The 20,822-nt window shown below is 28.5% G+C and overlaps 1 protein-coding gene across 3 annotated transcripts in view; it reads right to left on the bottom strand.

Annotated features, from left to right (window-relative positions):
• Window positions 1-20,822, bottom strand: part of LOC129971220 (neurofibromin-like) — a 109,179-nt gene that overhangs the window by 14,127 nt on the left and 74,230 nt on the right. For all 3 annotated transcript variants that reach the window (XM_056084805.1, XM_056084806.1, XM_056084804.1), the window contains 10 exons: window positions 20,211-20,328; window positions 19,087-19,227; window positions 18,776-18,993; window positions 18,629-18,690; window positions 14,917-15,112; window positions 14,471-14,611; window positions 13,451-13,577; window positions 6,015-6,102; window positions 4,567-4,610; window positions 3,799-4,145 (listed from right to left, as the gene is read on the bottom strand). In XM_056084805.1, coding sequence (XP_055940780.1) covers window positions 3,799-4,145; window positions 4,567-4,610; window positions 6,015-6,102; window positions 13,451-13,577; window positions 14,471-14,611; window positions 14,917-15,112; window positions 18,629-18,690; window positions 18,776-18,993; window positions 19,087-19,227; window positions 20,211-20,328 — 1,482 coding nt within the window. The remainder of the gene's footprint in view (window positions 1-3,798; window positions 4,146-4,566; window positions 4,611-6,014; window positions 6,103-13,450; window positions 13,578-14,470; window positions 14,612-14,916; window positions 15,113-18,628; window positions 18,691-18,775; window positions 18,994-19,086; window positions 19,228-20,210; window positions 20,329-20,822) is intronic.

Here is a 20,822-nt window from a genome sequence, read left to right on the forward strand (position 1 = left end):
GAGCAAATAATCAGAAACAGTGCCAAATTAAATGCACCTCCAAAGGATAAGCTAAAAGTAAGCAAGTAAATAGAAAAGTAGGCTGAATTATGAATAAAATTGCATTTACACCCCATTCATACAAATACAAAAGCTCAATATTGCAATTACATATACAAAGGGAGTGCAAATTATTATTATTATTCTACTACTATTACTATTTCAAGGGCATACATGTTACTACCATAACCATTAACTATATGAAAATTATATTACTATTTCAAGGGCATATATGTTACAGCACAGTGCTACTAATTAACAAAAGAAGGATAATCATTTTCAAGACCAGTCTGAGGACAATGTAAATGGTGATACCACACAAGACTACTACTGATTGATTTTGAAAAAGAAAAACGCTGCTGTTTAATATTTCTTTTTTAAAAATCCAAATAGACATATATTGTAATATTATCCTACTTTTTTTTTTTTTTTTTTTTTACATATTTCACATGCACTAAACTAAGGCTGGGTTCATTTAACCTCATTACATTTACAGACATCTACCCCTATTACATGGTTTAGTCTAATAAAAATCGTCATAATTTCTTTTAAGGAAAGATTTGAAATTTTCTATGAAAATGAAATTTCTTGTGGTATTCTCAGTTGTTGCACAAATACTTTAATGCAACTTTGCAGAACTTAATGAAATCAAAATTTACTGTTCAATTTTGAGTTCCAGTTTTACAATAATACAAATAAAATATCTATTTAAAAATAATTTATTTGATTTGTATTTAAATTTAGTTTCTGTTCTGGAAATTATATCAATCTTATCAATTACCCCCGCATCTGCAGAAAGATCATTCTCAAGATTGAAAATAATAAAAAGTTATTTAACATCTAGTATTAATTAATTAAGGACAACTTACAATCTTACTGATTTTATACATCTGAACAAAGTTAACCCAAAAACTAAATCATGAAGATATTATCAATGAATTTGCATGAAACAATAACAATATGTTATAATCTTATTTCAGAAATTCACATACATTTTTTTAAATATGTTTATTAAAAAATTATAATTTATTAATAAATTTGTGATTAAATGTTAAATTTATAAAAATAATTTAATTCTTTATCTTTGTATGTATTCTTTAAACTTTTACTAGACAAATCAATGAAAGATAAACATAATCAACAGGAGTGGTCTCCACCAAACTACCTCTCATACTCTCTAATAAAAATGTCTTCTTCCATCTGTAAAAAATTGTTGACATGGGGTAAGCAGAGACCACCTTGCATGGCACTGTTACAAAGTATAAATTTTTGTTGAGAATTCAGCATTTTTATTGAAAATATTCCTAGCAAGTCTTCTGGTGATTAATCCCTGATATTTAACAACAAATATTCGGAAATCGAATTCGTGGTTTAGATGTGTTTTCATCCAACTGAATGGAACCAAAATTTGACAGAGAACTACAATTGCCATCATAAAATTAAATACCAATTTGATACATTTTTGAGTTATCACTTTTACATGCTTTTGAAAATATAGACCAACAGGCAGGGTCCGACTTAGCCTAATTGGGGCAAGTCAGCTTAGCCTTAGTCAGGCTCTGCCAACAGGTGTTCAATTCCTTAATAGAATCTGATAGGTGTCTACAATATAGACATCAAATCTGTGTACTGAATTTTATCCAAAAAATCTATCTGAATTTTATCCATTTTTCTAGTTATCCTGCTAGTTTACATTTAAACAGCCAGATTTCTGAATAAATTATGTTGAAAATTTGATAAAAGTCTAAACATTTGATGTAAAGACCATATATCAAATTTCATCTGTTAGTTAAAACGCAATTTTGAGTAATCTTTGTCACAGACAGAAATTAAAAATTACATATATATATATATATTTATATCTCTAAAATGTGGAGATTTCTCAAAATCTCAAGTTAAAAATTTTTGGTGGTTACAATTTTGGCACACTTGCTATACAAGAAAGTAAAAATGCAACAAAGTGCAGGTGCATTCAAAATGAATCTAGTGACTATAAGCGGATATAACTCTTTAATCGTTAAAAATAAAAGGACAAAATGCACACAGAATGTAGAAAAATTTCGCAGAATTTCGTTATTTGTGGTGCAAATGCAATAAATCAGAAATTCGAGCATGTGCAAGTTTAGACTACACAATGGTTAGAAATATGGTTCATTGTACCAGCATAAAAAATAAAAATAGCAAATCCTGCACAGATGGCATTCTCTGTGTTAGAATTGAACAATTGTCATTACAATGCAAAGAAGATTTTGTCAACGGCACAGTCAAATACCTACAAATACCAAAATCATATGCAAATTGCATCAAGTTTGAACAATAAAGATGTTTGTGCAAAGCAAAAAGTACCAAACAGTCATGTGTATTAGCAAAAAAATATTGAAAATATTCACCTCAGGTATGAACAAAGCTCATGGAAATTGGCACATGAAGCCAGCAGGGAGTTTTAAATGGCACAAACAATGATTTAGTGTATATTAGAAAGAGGCTGAAAATGATACTACACATAATTCAACTTGTGCACAAACTGAAACAAGAAGATCATTCCAAATGTATGAATTAAGCTATGGAAGATGAAATATTTGCTGAACATCTCATTTTTAGAAATGTTGCAATCTTCCACATAAGTGGCAAGGTTAATTAGAACAACACTTGAATATGGGGTACAGAGAAGACTTGAAATGTAACTGAACAACAGAAGTAAAAAAAAGTTAATGTGTATTGTGCGATACCAATACATAAGTTGCAGGGTCCTTTTTTATTTTTCATTGAACAAAGTGCCAGCAAACAGTTTCTTTGCCAAGCTTGATCAAAAGCTGATGCCACAGGCAGATATGGATTTCATAAATTGCATCTTTCATTAATATTGAGCATCCCAACATTGAACTATTTAGGTTCACATGTTTTTAAATGAACTTCTTCTAACTCTATGGATTGATCGAACTGGAGATGCTGCTAATGTATTTTGCTATTGGTCACCAGGATCCCTGCAATTTGGAATGACCAATATAAATGCTTTCTTTGCCAAAAACAATTCCAGAACTCCAAATGTGCATTTCTAATGCACTTCATTGATGATTAAAGATATGCTTTAAAATATATGGCATGAAATGGAATACTGCTTCAACATTGTCCATTTGATCAAAGGGAGCCATAGAGAAAATTTATGAAATATGCAAACAAAATTTTGAACTTTCTTTTGCATTCTGTGTAATTCTTATCAATAAATTCTTTTTTTTCAAATAGTTATAGCTATTTGTAACCCTTGTATTAATTTTATTCACTTTATATTATTTTGTTGTATGAAATTTGTTTCAAGGCCTCAAGATAATTTTGCACCAGCCCCTATTTTTATTTGGGCTGACTTTGGTCATATATCCCCTAATTCACTTATGCAAATAATTAAGAAATAAATTATATTTGGAAGATCAATTTACTTTATTTATACAGTAAAATTTAGGTAAACAGTTAAAAGAAGGGAAATTATATAAATCTATACAATTTTTTTTTAAAAATTGACATGATAAACAGATTTTATCAGGAATATCAATTAGTTTATCTTTAAAAAATTTCCATTGCATTTAGATACTAAAACATTAATAATTATACTGTAAATTAAGTAGAATTTATAAAAAGATTTTTTAACACTTATTTTAATATAAAAATTACTCTATATTGTATTTTCCGATTGCACTGTTCCAAAACTGCATTTATAGTTTAGAACATTTCTAAAATTATTAAGTGCAAATTTTATAAAATTACCTGTTGAACAGGAGACTGTTTGTTCTGTTTTGCTTGAAACAAAGCATTCTGATCGAGAGTGTCCCAAGATTTGTGTCTTCTATTTACAGGTGTTACAGGTAATGTCTGTTGCGTACAATTGCTAGGTGGTGGTGGAGGTGGGCCATGGGGAGATGTTTGAGCAGAATTAGATGAAGGTGAAGGGGTAGGTGGGCTAGGGTTGCTTGGCGATGTCGACACTTGAGGTGAAACAGTGAGATGGAGTTCTGTAGCAAAAGCTTCGGCACTGGGAGATTCAGATACAACACGAGTAATTCTGTGTTTCAAATGACACCTGCTCCGCACCTCTTCAGATACAGAGACTAAAGCTGTAAAAAACACATACAAAAATTATTTATTTACTTTTATTATGATCACAATGAAATTATTTTAGCTTAAATCAACACCACCAATAATAATAATAATAAAATGCATGATAAGGTAGATTTAATAAAAATTAATATTTGATAAAAAAAAACTTAACATATCAAAATAAGTAAGAAAACAAATATAATATATACTGACTGAAAAATCAGAAAATAGCCTTACATGGATTTAAAAAACAGAAAATTCAATTTTGGTTCTGAAGCAGGAATGGGTATATGTATGAGTTACATTTCATATTTTAATAAAATACAATAACAAAAATGATGACTAAATGATACAGTATTGCAGATTTTAACATATAAAATAATATATGTTGAAAAATATGTAATTACTACATATAGATAATGTTTTAAAATTACTCACCAGCTAAATAAGCAACACTTTCTGGAGTTACTTGAAATTTGTCCCTAAATTAATAAAAAAAATTATAAGGTAATCATAATTAATAAAATGAGTTATATTTTATAGTAATAAAATGAACTATTTCTTTCAAATATCATGAAAAGAAAAGTTCCAGATTAAAAAAAATTAATCCAGATAATTGTAATTGATATTAAGGTTTAAAATTTTTAATGGTAAACAGCATTTTCTCAATCATAAATATATGAAATAAATGGGGAAATTATATAAAAAAAAATATTATAACGTTTGTACATAAGTTAGTAATTATCTGTATATTTCCCAATTATTAATAATGATCTAATATATATTTTTTTTATTTAGGGTTTATACAAAACCCAACTTTTTGAAAAACCAATTTTAGCCAATTTTCGGATTTTTGTTAAAAAAAGGGGGAAAATATTTTATTTAATTTATATAAAATAACAAAAACAAAATCAATGTCAAAGTCAAAATATAAAAAATTAAGATTTATATATACATATTACTTACACAAAATAACAAAAATTTCAAATAATATTTATATTATTTTCACTAATTTTAATTTCTCCAAAGAAAATAGGATTTAAAAAAAACCTAAAATATCCACTGAATGGTGGCTAAGTCTTGTTCTTATTTTGGACACAATATTGCTTGAAATTGAAAATGCTCGTTCACTAGCTACTGAGCTTGGTTTTATAGTTTTCATGGCATCAAATAACAAATCTAAATTTTTTTGTTGTTTTATTCGTTGACATAAATAATTAGAATTCAGCTTTCGGTGTCTTTGGATTTTTAAGTTCATCCTCAGGGTCCTCAAGAAACTTTTGAATTGATTTTTCCATGGCTTCTTTTAAAAAAAAGCAATACTCTGAGTAGTTTCTTCGATTTGCTCTTCATCAGAATTGGTTTCCACATAAGAATTCAGAAATATTCTAAACAGTATCTTTCCAGACAACTCAATAATTTCGGTTTTTGAAGCTAAAGAAAGTACACTAGATTTTTCTTCGTGGAACTAGAATTGTGCAAATATAGCAAAAGAGTTGCTAATTCTACTTCTTTCTTGAATTCATTCTCCTAAAGTAATATAATTATAATAATAATTTCGAACTTATTGCAGTGTTTAAATTTTTTAGTTCATTTAACAGAAATTCAGATATATCTTTTCTTGTTAATAAATTGGTATCTCGTCGCTTAAGCCTTCGGCTGCTAGATTAATCGGTGCCAACCGATAAAATTCAAAATGTTTGTTTGTTTTTTGAAAAAGAAGAATATCCAGGTGTTGAGGAAAACTGGTTTTCTTAATTTAAAAACCGGTTTTCAAATGTGACAAATTTATTTAAAAAAAAAAACAGGTTTGAAAAACCGTCAAACACTACTTTTATTCCTTGTGTTCTTTAATTCTTAGCATTATACTTAATAAAAGAAATTACCTTTTATGTGGTTTTGCAACTATTCCCAGCAAAGTATTTAAGACTCTGGTAGTTCTGGAAACTGTGGTTGGTGTTGGGTGACGAAAACCTAAATATATTACAAAATTTATCATCAGATTTATAGAAACTTTACAATTGTATCAAAATTAATAATATAAAACTAACATCCAGTACTATCCAAAACTTAAAAAGGAGATGCATGAGTGTATATTTGAAACAGACAGATAATAAAGTACACAAATATTTACTTTTATTGCTTTACAATTTAAAAAATCTTTTAAGAATTTAATATATAAACATATAAATCAAATGTCAGAATTAAAGACTGTCTTCAACTATCAATTCTACATCATTTTTTAATTATGTAAAAAGCTCAGACAACTAAATCTGTCGTTAATAGTTTTAAAAGCCACTACTGTTCTGCATAACTTCCAGGAAAAGTTACAAAACTTTACTACTTATCTCACATGTTACATCATCATCCCTAGATATATCATGAATACTTGCTTATTATTATTTTTTTAATCATATTTCATTTTCAAGGCTTACTGCACAATGAAACTTTTATAAAGCATCCAAGCTTCAATGACCAATTCATAGCTAACAGATTGCAGACACAGCTAACTTTTCAAAATGCTTTTTGTGCTCTTCTGAATATTTCACAGAAGTAAAATTTAAAACATTTTCTTTTGTCATAATAAGTTGTAGTTTATCAAAGTTGTTGAGAGATTAAATTAACAATATTAATATGATGAGTGAAGGGCTAATTGATAAAAATTGCAATTATATGGACAGTTAATTAATAAATATATTGACAATTGGCCCATATTTTTATTTCTTAATGTGCAATGAAAGAAAAAGAGAACCATGATTTTTTTTTTGTGCTCTAACAATTCAATTTGTTGTCATACAAAAAACATTTGATTTATTCTTATTATTGATTGCATAAATTTTATTTTGAATGAGGTTCATAATAATAATAAAGCCAAGACTTTTCCAGGTTTGTTAAGAAATTTCCCTGAAATTTTTTGGATGTTTCTACTATCTTCAAAATGAAGTCACTTTATTTTATTCTCTTTAATAATTGAATAATATGTTCTTAACATTATTTGAAAAACTGTTCTATTCTTTTAACTAAAATCAATGTAAAATAAAATTTAATTCTCCGAATAAAAACACACGCATAACTTTCACTTACTGAATTTCATAAGCTTCGATTGTGCAAAACCCTTCCCTTTTATTACAAATACATTAACCAACATTAGAATATACACATCCATTTAGATTGCCTTTTAACCAACCAGTTGCATTTCAGAACTGTTTGTCAAATTTCTCACGAAAAATGCAGCACAAAAATACATGCACACTGGTAGAGGGTTTAAGAATGAAATGATTTGTTTCCTTCCAGTATGGTTAATAATAGCAATATCGTACGATACTTCATAATTCAACAAAACAATCACGGAGAAGAGGAAAAAAATAATCATTCTAAAATACTTATTTAAGTAACAAACTGTTTTGTAATGAGTCAATATTTTAAAATTGATCAATTGTGACCTAATATTGTCAGTATTTTACGACCAGTTTTCAATATTAATATGCAAAATTCATACTTCCACTCTCGTAACAATTGGTATGATTGATTTAATGTTCCAAGGAAGAAAAGAGGGGCAGATAGCTCCATATATATATTTTTAAATAAAAGAGACCCAATGCTAAGTCATGCAATGCAAGAACGCCACCTATAATAATTATGATCTTGTATATTCGAATGCTGTAACCCGTTGAGAGCGATTGCACAAAATAGTTTTAATAACTATAACGTCATACATATTTTCTACTACTATACATCAATTTATAATCGACGATAACATTGGTCCGTCGAGCCGGAGCAAATACCATGGATAAAAAAGTTGAAAAAAGCGATGACCAAAAATCGGTTCCAGGAAAGAAAATAAATAAACTGAAAGGCTCGATAAAAACTACTCTGAAAAGAATCGAAATTTTTAGTGCCGAAAAGTCAGCTTCCAAGGACATTAATGCTATGGAATTAGAAGTGAAATTAAGGAAACATGGACAATTGCAAGCACAGTTGGCAAGATATCCGAACAATACTGTGGTATTGAAACATCGGAAGATATAGAAACCATCCTAGAAGATATTGATCAAATAAATATACGGATTGAAGAAATAGAGGTAGGTCTGAAAATACTATTAGATTCAATTAAAAATGAATTGAAAATAAACCCTGTTTCAAAGGTTTGTGGAGAATAGCATATAAGCCAGTTAACAACTCTTCTACCCGGACGATCGTTTTGGTAAAATGGTTTAGTTACTGGACTGCTATCCGCAAGGTCCCAGGTTCTATCCTCGCGTATTTCAAACCACTTCAGGATAATGCAGTAACTAAAATCCGACTTCCGGAAATTCCATTACCAGAATTTTCTGGAAAAATAGCTGATTTTGCAAATTTTAAAAATTTATTTGTTATAGCGTATCTAAAAGAGCGAAAACACTTATAGTTAATAATAAAAATTCCAATGTTAAAGCTTATATTTTTATACAAAAACTATCACGCACTATTTAGATGCGTTACTTTTCAAAATATGTGTATCGAGGACAGAAAGAACTTTGTTAGGAATAACAAATTATGAATTAACTGTCTTAAACCTCATCCGGGGATATGCAAATCAAAATATTCTTGCAACATTTCAAGTTGCAGTAAAAGGCATAATTCGCTCTTACATGACGAGCACGAAATTCACGCTATCGCTGCAGATTCAAGGACACGGGAGAGAGAAAGCCAAACAGATGCTGAAACAATACCGAAACTAAACATACAAATCGAAATTATCTGTTTTAACATTGAATCCGCGAAATACAAAACAGTTGATAGAAGCGAATAAATCGGTTATATTAAACACTCTTCTTATTTATATGAAAACTGCAGATTGTCGCAGAGTTCAATTAAGAGGGCTCTTAGACAATGCTTCGACTTTATGTATTCTTCGAGAAAATGTAGCTAGAAAATTGGGAATCAAATTAAAATCTATAAAGCAAGGTGTAACTGGTATAAATGAAATTACACAGTTTATTAAACACGGTGCTAACATTGAAATAACAAATCGAGATTATTCATTTTTACACATGGTGAAATGTTCTATTCTACCTAAAATAACCGATGAGATTCCTGTATCGAAATTAAATATATCTGCATTAAATATTCTCTTTTCAATTGAACTAGCTGATTTCAATTTTCACACACCAGGTCAAATTGATATACTATTAGGAAGTGAACTATTTTTTGAGATTTTAAAACCTGAGCAACTTCGTCTGCAAAATGGAGATGTAATATTACAGAATACAAAGTTTGGTTATTTAGTTACAGGCTTTCTTCCTCGGTTACCTAAGCAAGCCAATTGTCATCTCGTAAGTGAACCAAATTTAGTTTCAGCAGTTAAACAATTTTTTGAATTGGAATCATTACCGGATAATGCTAAAGAAATAACAATGAGTGAAGAAGAAATTTATTGTGAGGAGCATTTGGTTAAAACTTGTAAAAGAGATCAAAAGGGAAGATTTATAGTTCAGTTACCCATAAAGAAAATGCAGAATCATTGTTAGGAAATTCCAAAGAAAATGCAATCAAGCGCCTAAATGGTATCTGGAATAAATTAAACAAAAATAATACAATGGAAACCTTATATACGGAATTTATGCGAGATTATGAGAATTTAGAACACATGGAGGAGATTAAAATTGAAGCTGATAGCAATGTGAACTATTATATTCCCCACCAAACGATATATAAACATGAGAAAACATCAACTTCCTTAAGAGTGGTTTTTGATACTAGTGCAATAACAACAAGCGGATATTCTCTGAATTCCATTTTACTAAATGAAGGCATTATTCAGCATGATCTTTTTTCCATAGTAAGTAGATTCAGAAAGCACAGATATGTTTTTAGTGCAGGTATTTAAAAAACGTACAGACAAATATTTATCGATCCCAAAGAGACTTGCAGCGTATTCTCTGGAAAACAAGTGCTGATGCTCCAGTGAAGATTTATAAACTGTCTACAGTAACCTATGGAACAGTTTCTGCACCATTTTTGGCTACCAGGACCTTAAAGGCTTTAGCAGATGAGGAAAAAAAAGGACTTTCCTAAGGCTGCAGATGTGATTTGTTCCGATTTCTACATGGATGACATTATGTCAGGTGATGCAACACTAGAAGACACCAAAAATCTTCAAACCCAAATTTCTGAACTCCTCACAAGAGCTAGATTTGAGTTTCACAAATGGGTCACTAATAACTCTAATAATATACTACAAAATCTGTCTACCACGTCCTATTCATTTCCGAAAGAACAAGGTGTTAGTTCTGTAAAGACATTAGGTACGTTTTGGGATCCAAAAGAATATTGCTTTACATATAAGGTAAAAATCAAGCCTAAGGACTCTTTTTCAAAAAAGGAAGTGCTGTCAGAAATAGCAAGTCTTTACGATCCGTTTGGACTTTCAGGCCCTCTCATTATCACGGCAAAAATATTTATCCAAGGACTTTGGAAGATAAAATTGGACTGGAATGAAAAATTTCCATCTGATGCAATGACAGAACGGAAAAAATTCTACAGAAAACTTTCGGTAGTACACAACTTCAGAATTCAAAGGTTAATTATACTTCCCGATACAGTTTGCATTGAGATTCATGGATTTTCTGATGCATCAGAACGTGCTTATGCTGCTGTTGTCTATTTAAAGTGTTTCACCCAATCTGGACAGTTTATAACTAGTCTAGTGTGCAGCAAATCCAGAATAGCTCTATTAAAGTCACTTACCATCCCCCGACTTGAACTGTGTGACGCGTTGCTGTAATCCAAATTAGTTTAAAAGATAGTTCTAATTCTGCAATTACCCTTTGATGTGATCTCATTGTGGACGGACTATTGTTTTGGCGTGGCTCAAGACAGAACTCTATAAGCTAAAAACATTCATCAGCAATAGGGTTGCAGAGATCCAAACACTCACATCAGATTGCCATTGAAAACATGTAAGTAGCAAAAACAATCCTGCTGACATTATTTCTAAAGAATGCAGTGCAGATGAAATAAGGAATAAAATGTCGTTTTCTGGTTCAGATGAACTTACTGATGAACCAGTAGACAATCAATCCATGCAGGATTTTGCCTTTGCTGATGAACTAAAATGTGTAGTGATTCTGAACATTAATGACTTTCATTCAAATTTTTATGATGAACTCTTTAATCTTACAAATAATTTCATAAAATTAATTAGAATAGTTATCTTTGTTTTCAGGTTTATTACTAACTCTAAAGTTAAAGAGTTTTCTAATAGGGTAAGTAAATATTTAACTACTGAGGAGCTGCATAGAAGTACTGAATATTTAGCTAGTGTAGCACAGTTGAGTGAATTTAAATCAGAAATAGATGCACTAAATAAAGGTAAAAATATTTCTAAAACAAGCAAGTTAAGATCTTTAGATACATTCTTAGATGAAAAATGATTACTTAGAGTTGGCGGTCGACTTAAAAATCCTGACTTGCCATTTGAATCTAAACATCAAATAATTTTACGCAGTAAGCATACATTCACTAAGTTACTTTTTGAAGATGTACATAAAAAATTTCTACTAATTGGCGCACAAGATTTGTTACATCAAATTAGATTACAATACTGCCCCTTAAATGGTAAAGGTATTGCAAGGAAAATTGCCCATGATTGTATTAGATGTTTTAGGCAAAGGCCTAGGGTGTTAGAACAGTTAATGGGAAATTTACCTTCACAGAGAGTAATTCCAAGTTCTCCATTTTTAAATTCTGGGGTAGATTTTTGTGGCCCTTTTCAAATAAAATTTAAAAACCAAAGAAAGGGGATATATTCAATGGTTTATGTAGCGATTTTTGTATGTTTGTCAACTAAAGCTATTCACCTAGAAATGGTAACAGATTTGATGACTGAAGCTTTCATTGCTTCTTTAAAGAGACTTTGTGCCCGTAGAGGCCACATTGCAACATTGATGTCAGATAATGCATCTAATTTCAAGAGTGCAGCTTCAGAATTAAATCGCTTAAAAAAACTAGTATGTCAGACTAATGAGACTTTAGCCAATTACCTATCCGCAGAATCAATCCAATAACATTGATGAATATGAAGTTTTAACCCCTGGACACTTTATCATTGGGTGCCCAATTACTTCAATGCCTGAACCGGAAATTGTGAAAATATCTGATAATAGGTTGTCGCACTGGCAATATAATAACAAATATGCTCAAACAATTTGGAAATGCTGAAAAATTGACTATTTGAATCACTTACAGCAAAGAAATAAGTGGCAATTAAAAAAAATAACATTAAGGTCGAATGTTTAGTATTGATAAAGGAAAATGATTTGCCTCCTTACAAATGGGCAATGGCTAGAATTTTAGAGATAATTTATGGAAATGAGGGCAAAGTAAGAATTGTTAAATTAAAAACTAACACAGGTATTTTTACACGTCCTCTTTCAAAAATATATCTCTTACCAATAAAGGATAACTTTGAAAATTAAATTAGTTAAGAAAGATAGTTTTATATACTTACTTATTGTATTTATATGATGTTTAGAATACAATTGTATATATTTTGCAATTTTAATGTTCATTTGTAAATATTTCATCTGAATAGTTTTACTTATTTTGTTTAAGCAAATGTAAGCTAAATTTATAATTAAATGTGTTTTGCAATCTTGCATATTTCAACGCCAGGTGGAATGTTACATCATGGCATGCAAGAGCGCCACCTATAATAATTATGATCTTGTACATTCGAATGTTGTAACTCGTTGAGAGCAGTTGCACAAAATAAAGCCTTAGTAACTATAACATCATCCATATTTTCTACTACTATACATCCATTTATAAGCCACGATAACACCCATTAAAGCTTAAAACATAACAGTAACAGGAGCTGGGCTTTAATTAGGCTGCCTTTTCCCATAGTGCACAGAATCATTTTCACAAATCATTATATCAATAAATTGTAATTCTGAAGAAAAAAAAGCAAATAAAAACTTCCTCAGAAATATTATATATTTATTGCATATATGTATAAATTAGATATGGTGGTTAATCTTTCTCTTCCATAATTTGTTTTAGATTATCAGTAAAAGTTTGATTTTCATTAGTTGCCAACAAAGTTTCATTATATTTATAAAAAAGTACCAGTGAATTATCAAGTTCAATAAAAATTACCAATTTATGAAAACTTTTTTCCAGTTTTATAATAAATTTCTCTAATTTTTCTGTACCTCCCGTGATTCCCTGACAATTCCCGGTTTTACAATTGGCTGGCCACCCTGATTAAGTTTACCATTCAAATTTAAGCATTATATCAGCAGTTCATATTTTTAATGCATAAATACAATTATATTACCTTTTATAAGATGTCCAACAAGGGCAAAGTGAAAATTAGACTTGAAACTTAGTCCTACAGAATGATCAAGTTGCTTAAAATGCCATTCTAAGGGTTCTCTGCTGGACATCATAATGTATTCCAAAGTCTATATTATACAAAACAATTATTATTAATATTTAAATTCAAAACTGTTATCATTCATATTTAAAATTCAAATATTAAAAGACTAAAGAACAAATCTCCAAGTGCCCAATTAATTCATCAGCAGTTTAGTACACATTTTTCAAACACACAAACAACAACAAAAGATTGAATTATAATATGTTAACACAAGACATATTTCTATAAGAAAAAAGGAAATATCTTTCATTTACCGAATTATTTTTCATTAATTTTTCAGTTTTATTTTCACACCATTAATTAAGTTTTAATGTAGAATAAGCCCAGGAAAGAGTAAAAAACTTCAATTAATTAAATATCTATATTAATTTAATTAATAACTAACGATTTTTAATTTTTGCTTTTAACTGACATCTGTTGCTAGTTACCCGAGCTGCTCTTTTTGTGTTCTTTCAAATACTGTTCGAAAAAACCGACATGTTATGAAGATATCAGCATTACATAAAAGTACTGCTGGTAAATAAATGATTAATAAATAAAATGCTAAAAACAAAAGTACAAAATTTTAAAGAACAACTGTTATAATAGCCATGAAAAACATTTAGATCAACAAATCACAAAAATGTGTATTAATATAGTAAACAGTTTATTGCCAATTCTGAAATAACTTATGATTGTTAAAATATTTAAAATAGGTGTAACAATTCAACATATTAAATAATTTGTGCCCCTGTCAATAAAATCAAAATTTGAAAAAGAATGATTTTAAAATAATGTTTTTTTTTTTAATTTCTTAAAATAGCATGATTAAAACTGATTGCCTTAAAATGCTTTCAAGGGTCATAATTTAGAAGAAATTATTTGCAGCATGTGGATGAATCAAATGGCCTTATAACAAATTTAACTGGTAAAACTTACATTATTTTCAAAAATTCCTTGGGAATCCAAAGTATGGAGATTTTGTTCCAGCAGTGCTAAGCCTGCAGCATATAACTGCATATCATCTAACTGCAACACAGATATAGCTACCCAGAAAAGTGCTCGATGAATTGGAGATTCCTAAAAAAAGTTAAAAATAAATTAATGAAGATAAATAATAGTATAAATCTATAAATAAAAATTTCATGATAAAATTTAATATAAGTAAGAAATCCCTCTCCCCAAATTTGCTATTAAATTACCTTCATAGTTATTTGTTTCATTAAAACAACAATATTTTTTAATTCAACAAAGTAAATAATTAATGAAATTCAAGACTGCAATATTATGAAAAAAAAAAAAAAAAATGAGATGGCATATTTTTAAAATGTTTATTAGAGGAAATAAAATTCCAAGGAAAAAAAACTAATTTAAAATAAACTTACAGGACGTAACAATGGATGTAACCTTGTTAAACACATGATAATTGCCTCTATCAGCTGCAAATCTTGAAAAGATTCTAGAGCTCGAACTAAGATTCTGAGAAGTTGCTTTACATCTAAATCACGGACAGTTTTACTGATACAACCAAATACAATAAGAGCTCGAGGTTGCAAAGCTGGATTATAACGAAAAGCAAAACTGGAAATAAATAAAAGATTATTACCATTTATATATAATAATTTTAAAAAAGTTTTGTTGTATTACAATACAGATACATTTTTCAATTAATGAATAAAAAATATTATTCAATATTCTAATGGAAGGAATTGTATAAATCAAATCACTTTTTGGAAAAGAAAAATACAACAATTTATTTTAACAATCTCTTTTCTTCCCACAGTTTTTCTATCTTTATTTTTAATAAACGAAAAATGTGTGCCTTTTGGTACTATTTAGGTAAGACCACTGGACATAGATCTGTCAAATTTGTTACAAATATATTTTAGAGCATGAAATGTTTATCTCAGAGGAACGTCTTTGAAGATTTAACAAAATAGCTTCTGAAAAACATCATAGCATAAAAAATAATTTTCATACCATTTTCAACTTCAAAAAATTATATTTTTTATAATATTGATTTCATATCAGTTTTTTTTTTCACTGAATATTTATAATTACATTTTTTTTTTTTTTTTTGCATATTTTTAATACTGTTTTCACTGTTTCACTAAATATGAACTGCATAATTGTCTTAGTTGAAAATTAAAGGGAGCGGGGGCAGATTTTGCATATTATCTGCTCAACCAATAAGAGGAATCAGAGAGTGAAATTACATTATGGCACAAGACAAAGTGCAATTTGAAAAAAATTATCTAGATATTTTTTTTAATAGCGTTACCTTATGAATTCCACTGCATTAAGAAAACTTCTGTACACAATAAACAAAACATAAGTAAAGCTAATAAAATTAACTTGACAAATGTCTGTTACAAGTTGTAACAGAAAAATACATTTTTAAGGGAATCCAAAGTATCAAGCTATGAATTAGCCCTCCATTGAAATTTAGATACAAACAATATTCTCGGAATGTCAACCGGTTGCAAAAGAGGACAAGTCAATTAATAATAAAGATGAACGTGGTGCATCAGATCAACAAAACAGTTATATCGTTTGATCTAGAACTACCAAACTTGGCACAAATATATATGAACCGTTTATTTTGAAAGTGGGGCAAATCTATTTTTGAAAAAAAAAAAAAAAAAATGGAGATAATGGCAGTTATAGATAAAACTTTTTATGAGTAAAAAATTTACAGTAAAAAAATATTTAGATACTAGTATTTTGGAGATGGAAGTTTTAGTTCTTAACGGTATTTAAAATCTTGTTTATTTTGAAAATGGTGCAAGTCCATCTTAGATTGAAATTATATTTGACCGAATATATTACGGCAAAATTTAGCTCCGGTTGCTCTATGGTGAAGGAAATGTGGCCATTTGACATCATGTCTGAAATCTAGGGTGTTTCTATTTTTTATATTGAAAATCGGTGGTTGTACAGTATTTTTTAAATAACAAAAAGTCTATCTTAATTTTGTGAGTCGATAATAATGTTTACTTCCATCACCGATTATTCAGTTCAGTGACAATGAAATAAATATCATTAATCACAAATTTTTATTGTCAGGAAATTCATTTCTACCGAATGATCGTGATTTTGGAGTGGTGAAAATATCCAGTAACTATTCAATCCAGAAACCAGTTCCTTGCATATTCCTCAGGATTACTATAAAATAATACAAAAATGTCGAAAGCATAATAAATTTTTAGTACATGAAATTAAGCATGAAAATTTATTTTCAACCCAACCTCTGGAAAAAGCGGTTTTAAAAAAAAAAGAAAAATACCGATGGGGAAACCGTGAATTGATTAACTATATGCTGGATCAGATTTACAAGGGATGCGGCATACAAAATATTCAACAAAACTTCAATAGAACGAGATTTTGAATTTAAAATCAACAACACTATGAGGAAGGTAAATAATTCCAAGTAATTTCAGAAATATAAAATTATCTATGTAAGAAAAAAAGATTTATTACATTTGAAAAATACAAGGATATGATGGATTTATTATCATATACACCTCGCGTTCATCATGAATTTTTTAAAATGTTAAATCTAGAATAAAATTCAAATGGATTATACCTTACTTATAAACTGAAATATATCATTTCATTGAAATTCTTAATAAAACTGAATTATTTGTAATAATGTTATATTTTCTACTAGAATTTTTTTGGTTTTGTATCCCTTTTTATCAAATGAATAAATATTTATAAAAATTTGAATAGCATTTTGTTTTTATTCTTAAAAAAAGGCTGATACAGCTGATGCCCAATTAAATGAATAATTGTAATAATTCTTTAATTTTGAAAGTGATGCAAGTTCATTTAGTTATAATGGAACTCTTATTTTTTAGTCAGCACTGTAAACACTATTGGATTATAAGTCTACATTATTTGGTACCACAAAATACAAAAAATATATCTATTAATACTAACCAATATTTTTAAATTTATTGAAACACAAACTTTTAAATATCTCGCAATAACAAAAAATGGACTTGCCACATTTTCAAAATAAACGGCTCATATGTCGAAGAGTGCATTTTAGAGTACTTCATTTCAGATATTTTAATTGAAAATTAAGCAAATTTTTGGTGTTTTCTGTGTAAACTACTAAAAAATATGATAGTATAAAAACGAATTTTCATATCAACTTAAGATTCCAAATTTTTTTTCCAAGATTATTTTAAACATATTTTACACAAAATATTTCATAGCTGAAGTGAAACTAAAATGGTTTTCATAGTTGCTACAAATATTTCACCAGAACATTTTCCCCCTCTTGTTGTTGAGCTCAAGTTATGAAAAGTTGGTCTATTTTCCCATGCAAAAGAGGTTTAGTATAAGATAAATTTTAATTAAATTTTTTGAATTTTATTGTATTTAAAATTGAGCTTTATATTCAGATTAATAATAATTTTAATATTGGTTTAACTTTCCTGAGATATAAATGGATATGGAAGAAATGGAGAAATAATTAAGAAAATGAATAGTACAATAAACAAAATGTTGTAAAGCTTCTAAGATTATATGTGTTATATGTCTATCAAAATTTGAAGCTCAGGAATATAAGTTTAGTCAATGCCAGTTAATAATAGAAAATAATGTACACATTTTCGGGGTAAATTATCAGATCTAAAATTATGAAATTCAGAGATATGCACTGGAAGGTAGGAATGTGTATTTTAGTTTTACTTATTAATTTTTTTCAATGTAATGAAATATTTAAAGAATTAAGCACAACTGCAATATTTTTCAGTCGGAATAAGTATAAGAAATATATAAGTTCCTATGGAATAAGCAAAAGAAATAAATATTCAAACACTGACATAAAGATATTTTGTTTTAACCAGAAATTGCTCTAAGTAATCAATATACTGCAACATGCAATGTATGAATAAACAAACAGAAATCTTAATATTCAGTTTCACATATTCAATAATACTGATGTGTATTTGTGATATGGCATCTAAAGAATTAGCCATGAAGTTGGAAAAACTAATCATTAAAATTTTCTGAATTAAAAGATATGAAAAGTATATTTGTGCCTAATAAAGAATCAAAAGACAATTAGAAAATTTGAATTTATACCTTTTGGCTAAAGACGTCCATTGTTGCAACCAGTCACAGTTGTTAATGTTTTTCATACAAGCCTAAAGATATTAAGAAATATTATTTAACATGACAAAGAAAACTTCAAATAAAATTTAAAATCAGAGTTAATCTAAAATTTCATACCTCCATTATTTCTAGAATTGCATCAGTTATTATTTCTAAAGATGCCAAAGGCATTGGCTCATTATCTGTGTTAGAACAACCAAAGGAACGGTCCACATGACGACAATTTGAACGAAAGGCTGTCACAGCTGCAGATTTTACTTTGCTTATACCAAATAATAAATAGAATTTGGGAAGTGAGAACTCATCCAAACTTAACCTCAATATTCTCTGAGTTTCTAAAAAAGATTATGTACAATCAAGATATAATTGGAAATAACTATTTAAGTCTATATAGTTTATTAATTACAGAAAAAAAAGGGGGATTTTACCTCCAAATGATGGCTTAGTGCAGGTACATAAGGAATGAATCACATTTATCACTAACCCATGAATTGATGCTCTTAAGGAGACAGGACCAGTGTGAACCAGTAATGTAACAATGTGAAATAAATAAGGTAAATGACTTGCCACTGTAAGAGAAAAGAAAATCTAATGTAGAATGAAATTTTGATAGGTTGCTTATTTCTCCAAAATATTAAAAATTAATATATTTTTATTATAATATTGAAAGATTTATACATATCTACACCAATCAATATGTAGTAAAACTTGAATTTCTTTTGACATCCCAACATTCTTTGATATTACATTTTTCATTAAATATACATGCTGAGTTGAAACTAATGTGGGGGGGGGTTAATAAATGGTAGAGTATACTATATAATTTTTTTTTCAAAAATGGCACAACTAACCCAAAGGTGAAAGCATAAGAGATACACATGATAAGAAATATAAATTTTTATTAATACAGCATCATTGACAAGACTGATATTCATAAAAGTGCTTATAACAGCAACTTGATTCCTCAGTGGAAAATAAATGCTGTTGCAGATACTAAATGCCCCGACACTGATTGAGAGCATATGGCTTTATAATAACATTATAATATATATAATGCTTTTATAATAATATTATATAAGAATAACATACTTCACAATGGATTTATTTTGCATGAATTCATTGTTTCCATATTATTGCAGCAGTATCATTCAGGTGTTTAGTGATTTGAGGATGGAGAATTCACTATGGATGCAATAACAACTAAAAATTGCATCCTTCAATAGTAAATGACATAAATTTTAGGACAAACTATATTGAAGAACTTTGCATGAACTGCTCAAACATTCACAATGGCTACACATTTGCCAGAAATACTGGCATTTTTAAAATTATGTGAAAATTGTTCCAAGTTACCAGATATACATTACTGCTGGAAGATATGATGATGAGTAAGTATTGTAAAAGTATCTGTAAAGAATCATTTACCAATCATATCAAATATAAAGTTTTAGTTTATATTTATATTTATTACATTTCATTAGTTCTCTTGATCGTCATGGTCTTTAATAAAAGCTTAAATATGAACTTTTCATTTTTAAAAATATGAGCTTACCATCTAGTGAATTATTGAAAGACAGCATCAAAAGGTAACGAGCTAGAATTGCTATGTCATCCCACATTAAATGTTGTTCCAAAGTGGAAGTTGGTGAAGCACAAGTTTTATCAATCACCTAAGAAGGGAAATTTAATCAACAAAAAAAATTAAAGGCACAGAATCTTACAAAGATAGCTAGTATTACCGTTAACTTTAATCTTAATTAAAATTTTGAAATAGGAAACCAAGTTTATAAAGTTTTAAATCAGTATTTGGGATATAATACTTTTTGATAGTGTCATTTTATAACATTCTAAAAGGAAATTATTATTTTACAATTTTGGACCACTAATTTCTGATGATTAAGTGAAAACTATAAGCTTCTCAAAAATTGATTCTTATCAATTAAAAAAAAAAAAAAATCTAGTTTACATATGATGACAGTCATATTTAATGTTAGTTATTGTAAAAAGTTTGCAATACAAATGATTTAATAACTTATTGCTATGTATTCTGCTGTATATAAAACTACACAATGTTTTTCAATTAATTAGGGAATAATCTCTCCCATTGCAATAAAAAAAAAAAAATCTAGACATCCATCCATTACAAGAAGCTAATTACTTCACA

The sequence above is a fragment of the Argiope bruennichi genome, chromosome 6 (assembly GCF_947563725.1).
Source record: "Argiope bruennichi chromosome 6, qqArgBrue1.1, whole genome shotgun sequence".
In the NCBI taxonomy this organism is placed as follows: domain Eukaryota; kingdom Metazoa; phylum Arthropoda; class Arachnida; order Araneae; family Araneidae; genus Argiope; species Argiope bruennichi.